The following is an 11,792-nucleotide window of genomic DNA, read 5'->3' as shown; positions in this document are numbered from 1 at the left end:
TAGTAAGCTTATCCTCAACGTCTATTCAGGTAAGTGGATTATAGATTGCTCTATTCATCAAATTGTAAACACATTTATTTCAAGCAAGCACTAAGTTATGTTTGATCACGGAAACAGGAACTCTACAAAATGCATAGCTATTAATGTGTATTTTTATTTTTAAAAAACTACCTTGGTTCATTAAACGTGGAGACTTTCTTGGCGATTTGGTTGAAGTTCCATCCATTTGGTCCCTCAATTTCCTGTTGGGCGACAGATCATCTTCATCAATGGTACTCTGAGCAGTTTCCTTAACTCTGTCATCCATAATATCATCTAGTCCGACAGCTAAAAAAAAAATGAAGAAAAAAATCCTAAATCTTAAAAAGAATTTTTATTACGTCTAAAATGTCATGAAAGGTGTGAAACATAAAGAAAGCAATGGCAATGGGGAAGGGGTAGGATGGGGAGGGGAGAAGAAAGAGATAAATAAGATTAAATGCATGTGTAGGAAATGAGATGTACAAGTTTCCCACAAAGCAGATAAAACAAGTGGTCATCCAGAGCAGTATTATTTCTTATACATGGTCCTTGAGAAAGAGTCATAGCCATTTTTAGTGGACTCACATTTTATTGATTTGCCACAGGAAGTTCTCAGTCCTTAAAGGATCAGCTGTCCCCTCACTGTCCCTTCCCACCTAAGAGAAAGAGAATTTAATAATGGAAAGAGCTGATCCAAAAGTGACAATTTCCTTTATCTATATAATTTTAATAGTTTCTTTGTAGATGCTAAATGTAGAACATGATAGTCTGGCAACTATTAATAAATGTTTCACCTGCTAAACATCTAGCCAAAATCTAAGGGCTACAGCATAAGGTTGCAATTTGATGTACATCTCATTAAACACAATGAGATTTATTTCCATGCAAACATTCTCCTTAGAATTTGTTACTGTATATTAAAATAGTGTGTGCAGGTATGTATCTATATATTAATTTACTTATTTTATGAGATGTTGCAGAACACATTCAATAAATGAAAACCTACTAGAAATGTCTATGTTCAGAAAATAGGAATTACATTGATTTTCCATTACAAAACTCAGTTTCCTTTCATTCCAACTTTCTGATAATGGGTGTTGATTCAATTTAGAGATTTACTGTCTCTGTCACTGATACAGAAATTATTTTAATACTAACCAAGAAGAATTTAAAATGTACATTATTAAATATATAAAATAAATATTAGCAAAAAAGAGAGTATTTTCTTCCAAGGCTGTGCAATGACTTTGAAAAAGGGTGACTCAGTACACAGGAGTGGAGGTGAAGCTCACTTTTTGAATTATTAAAGTATGCTGCCATGGCTGCTTTGTAAGTTGTTCCTGACAAAAAGGCTGTGCATATATTTCTTTCAAAGAACTTGCATAGCCCAACTCATGGCAGATAGTTGTCCAGGCTCTGCTTTAAGATTTATAATAAAAGTAGCTTGCTCTTCTTGTTATTAGTTACAATAGCCTTGGATTATTTCTATTGCTACTTATAAATCTTAGTTAACGACAGGCCAAAAATGTAGCCTTTCATAGTAACCCTATTAAAATTCAATTACCATAATTATCACACCCACGGTTTGTTTCATCTGGCAATATAAGGATTCTCTCCATCTTCTTATGAGAGGCAATAATGAGAAATTAAAATATAACAGGATCCTAAAGTTAACCCTAATGCACCCCATTCCAAACTTCCACCTAGTCTGATGAAAAGACACCAGTGAGCATCTATCACTAGTTTCCTAACAATTACAAATCTACCTAACATTATACGATATGGATTTCAAGGGAAATTAGAGAAATGTACAAAAAGCAATAATAGCTATCAATAAGATACAGTATGATTAAAAAGCTAACAACAAAACAATAAAATATAGTTTAACAAGAGTAAATTAAAATTTGTTTTATAAATTGTTTTGATTTTTTAAAATCAAATAATTGCCAAGGCCCTACTAAGGAACATGTCTTCGGATGAGGATTGATTTATACGTTGTCTCCATTACCAAAGTAACTCTAAGTGAAAACAATAATAAAAGCAAAAGAAATAATAAATACATAACGCTATGTCACTATACATCAGAGAGGATATCCAACGAAATGACCATTGGCTTACCTGAAGGGTCCTTTTCTGTACACCGCGGGAGAGTCCAAGCAATGGGTTAATTCAGTCTGCTTGCCCTTAGGACTGAGGAACTATTTTTCCTTAAGCCACACCTCCTCCTGGTGTGCTCAATCCCCCAGAATTCTTTGAAGGAGTCAGTTCGTGCGGACGGAGCGAAGCGTCCAAGATGATGTACTGTTGACACGAGGAACCCGAATCCCGGCCTTGAGAGCCAGGGTGGGTTGGACTCTCCCGCGGTGTACAGAAAAGGACCCTTCAGGTAAGCCAATGGTCATTTTCCTGTACACCGCTTGGAGAGTCCAAGCAATGGGACATACCAAAGTTATTGTCCATCTGGGTGGGCAGAAGAAGGCTCCCGGGATTCGGTCTCTGACACAACCGCCTGGAGCACACGCCTGCCGAAAGACGCCTCAGCCGAGGCGAAAATGTCCAGTTTATAGTGTCGCACAAATGGAGAAGGAGAGGACCACGTAGCGGCCCTGCAGATGTCCAGGATCGAGGCCTGGGTGGCCCAGGCCGCTGAAGTAGCAGCACTTCGTGTGGAGTGTGCAGTGATGCCGCGCGGGACGGCCTTGGATTGACTTTCATAGGCAGTCGCAATGCAAGCGCGAAGCCACCTGCCAATTGTGGAGGAAGTGACCTTCTTCCCTAGGGAACCGGGCTGGAAGGAGAGGAAAAGAGCCTCTGACTTCCTGAATTCCGCAGTACGAGCGATGTAGACCTTCAGGGCCCTCCTGACATCAAGATTGTGCCAGGATCGCTCTCTGGGATGCGACGGATGAGGACAAAAATTTGGCAACACAATGTCTTGCGCCCTATGGAACCATGAGTTTACTTTGGGGGTAAAGGTCGGGTCCAGCCTCAAAATGACCCTGTCAGGGTGGATGACGCACAGATCCTGGCGAACAGAGAGAGCCGCCAGCTCCGAAATCCGGCGAGCTGACGTGATGGCAATCAAGAAGGCCGTCTTCAGCGTCAGGAATCGAAGAGAAGTAGTGCGTAAAGGCTCGAATGGAGGGCCAGAGAGGGCCCGCAGGACCACGGACAGCTGCCAAGTAGGATAGCGATGAACGGTGGGAGGGCGAAGGTTAGAAGCACCCTTGAGGAAAGACGCACCTTCGGGATTTTGCTGAGAGGCAAAAGGCGGTCGCCCGACCAGACAGTAGACAAAGCCGCCACTTGGCGTCGAAGGGTGTTCGGGGCCAGGCCCTTGTTGAGTCCCGCTTGAAGGAAGTCAAGCACTCTGGGAACAGGCGCGGTCGTCGGCTCGATGAGCAGTTCCTCACACCACTTGGCGAAGGCGGCCCAGGACGCATCATAAATCCTAGTGGTTGAAGGGCGTCTAGCCGCCTGAATGGTGTTCACTACCTCCTCCGACAGGCCTTGGTCTTTTAGTTGGTCCCCCTCAAGTGCCAGACGGCCAACTGGAGCCACTGGGGCTCTGGGTGAATCACGGCCCCCTGGCTGAGGGAGATCTGGTCCGGAGGAATGCGCCACGGAGGAGACACCGACAGGTGGACAAGGTCGGCAAACCACGACCTGCGGGGCCAATGCGGGGCCACGAGGAGGACCTCTGCTCCCTCTGCGATGACTTTGGAGATGAATTGAGGAAGGAGAGGCAGGGGAGGGAAGGCATACAGTAGCTCGCGGGGCCACTTGCAACGCAGTGCGTCTGTCCCCTCCGCCCCCGGGGTGAAGAACCGGGAGTAGAAGCGGTCGAGCTGCTTGTTGTCCCTGGACGCAAACAGGTCTACGGCCGGAGTCCCGAATCTGTCGGACATCTGGTGGAACAGGCGAGGGTCCAGTTTCCACTCCGCAGGATCTATGGTCGTCCTGCTCAGCCAGTCGGCCTGTGTGTTGTCCACTCCGGAGATATGGTCGGAGCGAAGGGATTCCAGATGGCGCTCCGCCCAGCGTCCCAGGGACTCCGCCTCTCTCATCAGTGCTCTGGATCTGGTGCCGCCCTGGCGGTTGATGTGGGCCTTGGTGGCCACATTGTCCGTCATCAGAAGCACATGTTGGCGATGGATGGGCCGGCTGAAATGGCGCAGGGCCAGGCGAGCAGCTCTCAGTTCCAGCAGGTTGATGCTGTAGCTGGATTCCACTTGGGACCACTTGCCCTGAACAACCAGGGACCCCATGTGAGCTCCCCAGCCGGAGAGGCTGGCGTCTGTGGTGATGATCAACCTCTCGGGTTCCTTGAATAGGTGGCCCTTGAGGATGGCCGGAGACACCCACCAGCGGAGAGACCTCTTCACGTCCGGGGGAACTCGAATCGGCCTGGTAGAGTTGCTCCTGGATGCCCTCTGGTGCGGCAGCAGCAGCCACTGGAGAGACCTGGAATGCAGGCGGGCCCACGGCACGATGGAAATGCAGGAGATCATTTTTCCCAGCAGCTGCGACAGAAGGACCACTGGAGCCTGCCTCAAGCTCAACACCTTGTGGGTCATGGACCTTAGACCGGTCAACCTGTCTCGGGAAAGGAAAACCCTGCACAAGTTGGTATCTATCACCGCCCCCAGGTGTACAAGTCTGTTGGTTGGGGTGAGATGGCTCTTCTCTATATTTAGAGAGAAGCCGTGGTTTCTGAGGGATCTCATAGTGGTTTGGAGATCCCGAAGGGCCTGCTGCCTGGACGACGACTGGATCAGGATGTCGTCCAGGTAGCACTGGAGCCTTATGGGCCTGCGTCTTAGCTGAGCCGCCACTACCGCCAGCACTTTGGTAAACGTCCGAGGAGCGGACGAGAGGCCGAATGGAAGAGCTTTGTACTGGAAGTGGCGACCCGCATAAAAGAAGCGCAGGAACTTCCTGTGCTGAGGACGGATGGGGATGTGGAGATATGCCTCTTTGAGATCTATAGATGTGAGAAGATCTCCCTGTCGAATCCCCGCCAGAATGGACTGCAGAGACTGCATCTTGAACCTCCGGTAGGCGATATGCCTGTTGAGGTTCTTGAGGTCCAAGATGGCTCTCCACCCCCCCGAGTTCTTTGGTACCAGGAAGAGGATGGAGTAAAACCCCCTCCCCTCTTCGCCTTGGGGAACTGGTTCCACGGCCCTGATGTCCAGGAGATGACGGACTTCCTGGTCCATACGCTGCCTCTTCTGGGGGCAGGACGGGACAGGGCACCGGATGAAGGTCCGAGGGGGAAGGGACAGGAATTCTAGGGAGAGGCCTTCCCTGACTGTCTGCAGAACCCAAGCATCCTCGGTGTTCTGGGCCCAATGAGAGGCGAACAGCTGGAGGCGACCCCCGATGGGCGCCAAGCCCTGGCAGTCACTTTGACTTACGGAACGGCCTGTTGGAGGCCCCACCGCGGTTATACTTGCGGAAGCCGAACTGCTGCCTGCCTCTGTCCCGAAAAGGCGCTCTGTCTTGGGACCTGTCGCCCTGCTGGCCGAAGGACCTATTAGAGGGAGAGAAGGAAGAGGCAGAGGTGGAAGGCTCGGAGGCACGAAAGGACTGCCTCCTAGAGTAGGGAGCGGCCTTACGTTCCTGCTTTTTATTTAAAGAGGGTAGGATCTTCCTCTTGTCCTTGGACTCAATGAGGAGAGGATCCAGGGACTCGCCAAACAATTTGGACCCCTTAAAAGGGGCGGAAGCCAGTTTCCATTTGTTTTTCTGGTCCGCTTGCCAATGTCGGAGCCAGATCAGTCGACGGGAAGTTATGTTAGAACCGAGGGCCCTGGAGGCAAATTTGGTGGCATTGAGGGACGCGTCAGCGGCATACTGGGAGGCCGCGATTATTTTTGACACGTCCTGGTGGAGACGGATGTCTCCCGCCGGGAGCTTGTTTAGGAGCTCGCGCAGCCAGATCACAGAGGCCCTATTAAAAAAGGAAGCGGAAGAAGAGGCCCTGATGGCCCAGGCAGCCGCCAGATGGGTCTTGTGGCACGCCTTTTCCGCCTTCTTGTCCTCCGCCTTAAGGCCTTCCAGGAGGTCGGCCGGTAGCGAGGAGTTGGAAGTGAGCGCAGCGATGGGCGGGTCGACAGTGGGAAGGGCCAGAAGGTCCTCCAACACTGGCTCCATAGTATAAAGCTTCCTATCTACCCCACTGGGAGAGGATTGCGTGGCTGGCTGAGCCCACTGGCGCTGGATTAAGTCGAGGAACAGCCCCGGGACCGGAACCAGCTCTTGCTGGGGCGCTGGCACATCAAACATGACCGCATTGGGATTAGCCGGAGGGGCATCATCCGCCGGCGCGGTCGGCTTGGGCTTGATCCCCACCCTGGTGGCAGCCTTGACCTTGTGAAGGACCGATTTAAAAAGGCTGGGCTTGAAGAGACCCGCAAAGGCGGGCGCTTCGGGGGGAAGGTCCTCGTCGTCCGAGAGGCCTAGCACCTCCGGGTCAGGGTCCTCAATGGCAGAGGCCTCGCTGACCACCGAGGATTCCAGGGAAGGATGGCGAGCACGCTTGCTTGGGGGCGGAGCTGCCTGATCGGGTTTGGGACCCCTAGGGGCCGCTGCGGTAGGACTTTTAAATTTCATTGCCTCCGTGATGCCCTTGGCAATGGCACGGGCCATTAGCTCCTGCATGCGGGGCGATAACTCCTCAGAGTCAGAATCGGGATCCAAGCCCTCTACTAGGGGGGGTGAAGCCTCACCCTGCATATCGTCTATGCTAGCATCCCCAGGGGGAGGAACCTGTTCACAGGCCCAGGAAGGGACCGGGGAAGCCGGCTCTGCAAATGACCTATTAGGGGATAGGTCCTGGGATTCCACCTCCTCGGCGAGGACCGACTGGAGATCTTCCCGGGAGGGAGGGGCTCCTGAAAGGGACTGCACCCTGTCTGCCTGGCGTCTGGCCTTCTCGAATTGCTTGTCAAGGGCCCGCTGGCGCCTTTCAGCATCCTTGGCCTCAGCTACCGAAGGGGTTCTGGAACGCTGTTTCCCAGAGCTACCCCCACCACTCTTGCCCGCACCCCCACTCCCCGAAGAGGAGGAACCCTTGCTAGGGGCCTGCGAGAGGCTCGGCCTAGCGTCTTGGGAATCGGGAGGACTGGGCAGGTCCATAGTCAATGACCACACAAGATGGAGCAAGGCTATGATAAGGCAGAAGGATAGATATAGACTGGGTGCTGTAATGGGAAACAAAACGAAATGATCGTTAAAATTGCCATATATACAATTAATCGAATCAATACTATAAAATCATCCCATGTTTCACACCAGTCGGAGGCCCAGGGGTAGGATTGGGGCCTGCACCGGGGTGCAAGGCTCCGCAGGAGAAGCAGGGAGGAGAATGACTATAGAAAAATTCTTTAGGCCTGCGCTTACTTAAGGCCTCCTCCCTGAGCCGGTATGATGACCGTTGGAATGGCACAGGAACCAGCGCCGCTCGCAAAAATAGACAAAAGGCGAAGGTGGCGATCCTAGCCCGAGAAACCCTTGCTAGGCCCTGCCACCTCCAGCGGCCTCCTGAACAACGAGGCTGATGCAAAATGGCGGCCATGGCTGGGCGCGCTATTTTCGCGCCTAAAAATGGCCGCCGCAACAGCGTGGGGCTAAGGGAGAGCGAGGGGCGAACGCGCCTCGCAATGGCGACGATCGCCCACTCCTCCCTGCGGCAGAGGTCCTCTAGCAGGCCGGGGAGCGAAAAAACTTCGACGAAAAATAACAAACGAGGGGCCTGGGGAGTTAGGAACCTCGCCGCTGCAGCCGCGCCGTTTTAAACGACAAGCGGCAGGCCTCCGAAGCCGTCCCAAAAGGATCGGCTGAGGGGCACCCCCCACCACCTTCCAGCTTACCTCCTGGCCTTCAAGTGCAGATTGTACTGAAGAAAGTCGCAGAATTTAAGAGAGAAACGTCTCACGATGTTGGAGGAATAGTAGAGAAAAACTTTAAACGTAATTTGAGAGTCCAAGCCAAAAAAAAGATCAATTTAGCTCAGAGCTCTAACTAAATACGTCCAAACGGGCTGACTGAGGAAGAATTCTGGGGGATTGAGCACACCAGGAGGAGGTGTGGCTTAAGGAAAAATAGTTCCTCAGTCCTAAGGGCAAGCAGACTGAATTAACCCATTGCTTGGACTCTCCAAGCGGTGTACAGGAAAACAAATTAAACATCAGGATAGACTACCAAAGAATTAATTGTTACATTTCAGAGCATGCTGGAACTTTATAAAAGCCCAACAGTGTCGGAACCATTCAAGTCTCTGGAAGAACACAGTTCCATAAGGCAGACATAACTACAAAGGAGACCTCCTAGGTCCCATAAGGTGACAATGCCTTACAGCTAGAACATAAGAGTGCACTAACTATATCTGAACTTTTCAGTTGGACAGAAAAGATAGGAGTAAGAAAGTCCTGAAGATAAACCAATATAAGGCTTTATGTTACATTGTACTTGAAACATTTCTGATAGTCAGTACAGTTTATGGACCAGAGATGTTAAATGGTAAAATGAGGGACCTCCTTAACTGCTTACTAGGCTATGAGTGACTGTAAGACCATACTGAACCATAGTTAGTGCACAGGATATATTTGTGCAAGGGCCCTCATAGCTATAGTTGTCACTGCTTGCTAAGCAGGAATCAAATGTTCAAAGGATGTGACATATAGTCCAACTTCCCTTTATTGTCCAACAGTAAGATACAGATGTTACATTATATCACTTTTTCATATACAAAGTTTTACGTGACACCACCACCACCCCCGGAGTTCATGGGATTTACTCCTGGTAGTTTTGAATCCCACACTAATATCTGCAGCTACATACATCTGAAATCTCAAATAGGATGAAATTGGTCACATATGGCCAACGTAAGTAAAAACTGACAAGCCACTTTCAAAAATATTGCCAAGAAAATTGAAGGTACTAGTCCAGTCACCAGAAGATAAAAACTGAATTGAAGGCATGCACACATCCTTATGCACATAAAAATATACACCGAAAAAAGGAATTAAAATAAATACTGTAGCTAGTTACTTCCCTGGGATAAATACTTCTGGACAACTATGGGTAACTTCCAAAGCCCAATGTTTAACCTTTTCAGTATCGTATAAATATATATACATTACTACAATTTTGAGTAAGTGTAATATATATTTTATATAGTTATAACAGACTGAATTTGACACTCCTGATTTCTCACCATAGGCCATTCTATTCAGAATGCATTACCAATAACACTAGCTGTCATCTATTAGTATATACATTTTAATGCTTCTTAAAATAGAAATGATTTAAAATGGAAACAATGCAATCAATCTTCCAAAAAGCAGACTTCATCATTTTAAGCCAATTCAGCGTCAATTAGTTATATTAAAATATCATATATATTTCTTATGCCACAATAAAGAAACAACAAAATGATTGAGGCAGCAAAACAAAATAGAAATTAAATAGGCACCAACTGTATTCAAAAAAGACTATAAATTTCTGCATATGTAAATGATAAATCTGAAATTCAAGTTGTAGTAGAGATAAAAGTATTGGATCTATTGACCATGCTAAAGAAAAAACTCAATTTGCTTTTTCTATTCCTAAATTTCTTCCATTCTAGTCTGCTAATTATAAATATGATACAAGTTAGACATTGCCTGCCATTGCCTTCCTTGCCTCTGAATTGTATTATTTAATGCTGTAGACCTGGGGTGTCAAACTCGATTTCATTGAGGACCGCATCAGGGTTGTATTTGACCTTGGGGAGCCGGGGGGGCATGGCCAACTCAATGTCCCTCATATTGGTGGTGGTCCGAGCGCTCTGCCAGTGAAATCGGGCTCCTGAGCTCTGTTTTTGCCTGCAGCAGCCTCTTGCAACCCTCTGCCAGCAAAAACAGAACTCCGGAGGGCAACCCACGGCCCTCCCAAGCTCCGTTTTTGCTGTCAGAGGCATCACAGGTCAATCCTTCATTGTTCCTAGGGTGGCCCCACAGGCCAGATCTAAGCACCCTGCAGGCTGGATCTGGCCCCCGAGACTTGAGTTGGACACCCCTGCTGTAAACAGAAAATCAGTGTTGCATAGTGGTTCAAGTGCTAGATTGGAACCAGGAAGATCTACATTCTATCTGCTCTCTCCCAGGAAAATTCACTAGTGATTTTAGGCCAGACATTCTCTTTCAGCTCAATCTGTCCCACAGAGTTGTTGTTGTTGTAAAATAAAGAATAATGTTATGTTGCCTTAAGCTCCTAAATGAAAAGGTAGGCCATAAATTGAATCAATAAATGAACACCCTGCTTTTATTGACCTTGCATTAGCTACTGTGAAAAGATTTTAGGATGAAAGTGTAAACATTCTATTTGATGTGTATTTATAGTTCATATTATATGCATGAATATGTAATACAACAAAACAAACACATAACAATTTTGAAACAGTCAAATGAAGGGCAAGTACTAACTGATGAAAAAAGTATAAAAATGTTTGATTTTCACCTATCTGAAAAATAGTTACAGAAAAGGAAACATAGGCATGACTCATAATGAACATTACACAGATTCTAAATTAGCTTATTAGTATTATTCTTAGTAGGGAACAAACAGCAAAATAATGCTGATAAATTACTTGGTAATAGCTTATTTATTACCATAGTCCAGAAAACTGACCATAATGATATTTCAAGTGAAAAGACAGAAGTATTATGAAGTGGAAGCTATAATGTTCAGTTAAAAGAAATTATAATGTTCAGTTAAAAGAAATTATAATATTCAGTTAAAATTCATTCAATAAATTTTTATTTTAAATCATTGCAATATAAAAGCTCAAACCACATCATTTAAAATAACTTAAAATGTTATTTAAATGAAGAAAACTTGGAAAAGCAAAACAAAAAACAAAAAACTCATCCTCTATCAAATTAAATGCAAACAATTAAGGTAAGCCATGTAGAACTAGATAGAAAGGGCCAAAAACCTTTTGGTCTTTATCTAATTTGCATTAATTTTTCCCTCAGACTGATTCACTTCCAATCCTCTTGATACTGATTTCTCAAATGGTATCTGAATTCTAGGAAGGACTAAAACATATGCTTGGACTAATTTCTGCTTGAAATCTTGGAGAGACTTGGGCAATCAGTGTTAATACTGTGTTAAATAAACCAATGGTGTGATCTAACATAAGACAGTTTTTTTCATGCAGTAGGCATATCCTTCACATTTAATAAGACCTCTCAACATCTTTATCTAAAAAATAAATCCCACACCTATAATAATTTCTTTTGGAAAGTCTCCTTAGTTTCAAAAATAATTTTGAAATGCAATATAATGTATAGCTGTTTAAGGAAAACTTTTCATTGGGTATAGTTATACTACCAGGAGCTGAGAAGAAAATTTAAGAAAGGAATTGGGAACAAGTTAACAGATGAGAAAAAAATATTTCTCCCTCAAAACAAATACAGAAAAGAGTCAGTGGGAGAAATCTTTTACAACTTGATATAGCATGCCTTATTGTGCTTCCTCAGGAGCCATTAATGAGGTAAATATCTAAACGCCTGATGTATACATACATACATACCAGTGGTGGGTTTCTACCGGATCGCACCGGATCGTGCGAACCGGTTGAAGAATGAACCCGGAAGTAATTTCCGGCCCCGCCCCCTTGGCGTTTTTTTTGCATCGGGGCTGACTCCCCGCCGCCACTGCTGTTCCTTGTCTTCTGGCCCGTTTCCCAACTGGCCTTTCCTCGCTTGGAGGGCTTCGGA

General features: G+C 46.6%; 2 protein-coding genes across 6 annotated transcripts in view; one reads left to right on the top strand and one right to left on the bottom strand.

Annotated features, from left to right (window-relative positions):
• LGSN (lengsin, lens protein with glutamine synthetase domain) overlaps nt 1–11,792 on the top strand; it is a 383,291-nt gene that overhangs the window by 261,699 nt on the left and 109,800 nt on the right. The window lies entirely within an intron of this gene.
• PHF3 (PHD finger protein 3) overlaps nt 1–11,792 on the bottom strand; it is a 62,697-nt gene that overhangs the window by 31,561 nt on the left and 19,344 nt on the right. For 3 of the 5 annotated variants that reach the window (XM_081941751.1, XM_081941748.1, XM_081941747.1), the window contains one exon: nt 172–327. In XM_081941751.1, coding sequence (XP_081797877.1) covers nt 172–307 — 136 coding nt within the window. In that variant the 5' untranslated portion in view covers nt 308–327. Of the gene's footprint in view, nt 1–171; nt 328–606; nt 678–11,792 lie in introns of all 5 variants that reach the window. The other 2 variants (XM_081941750.1, XM_081941749.1) reach the window with 1 other exon arrangement.

This window comes from Natrix helvetica, assembly GCF_964273705.1.
Source record: "Natrix helvetica genome assembly, chromosome: 2".
NCBI lineage: Eukaryota > Metazoa > Chordata > Lepidosauria > Squamata > Natricidae > Natrix > Natrix helvetica.
The sequence above is the reverse complement of the archived record's forward strand: the minus strand, read 5'-3'. Positions and strand labels throughout refer to the sequence as shown.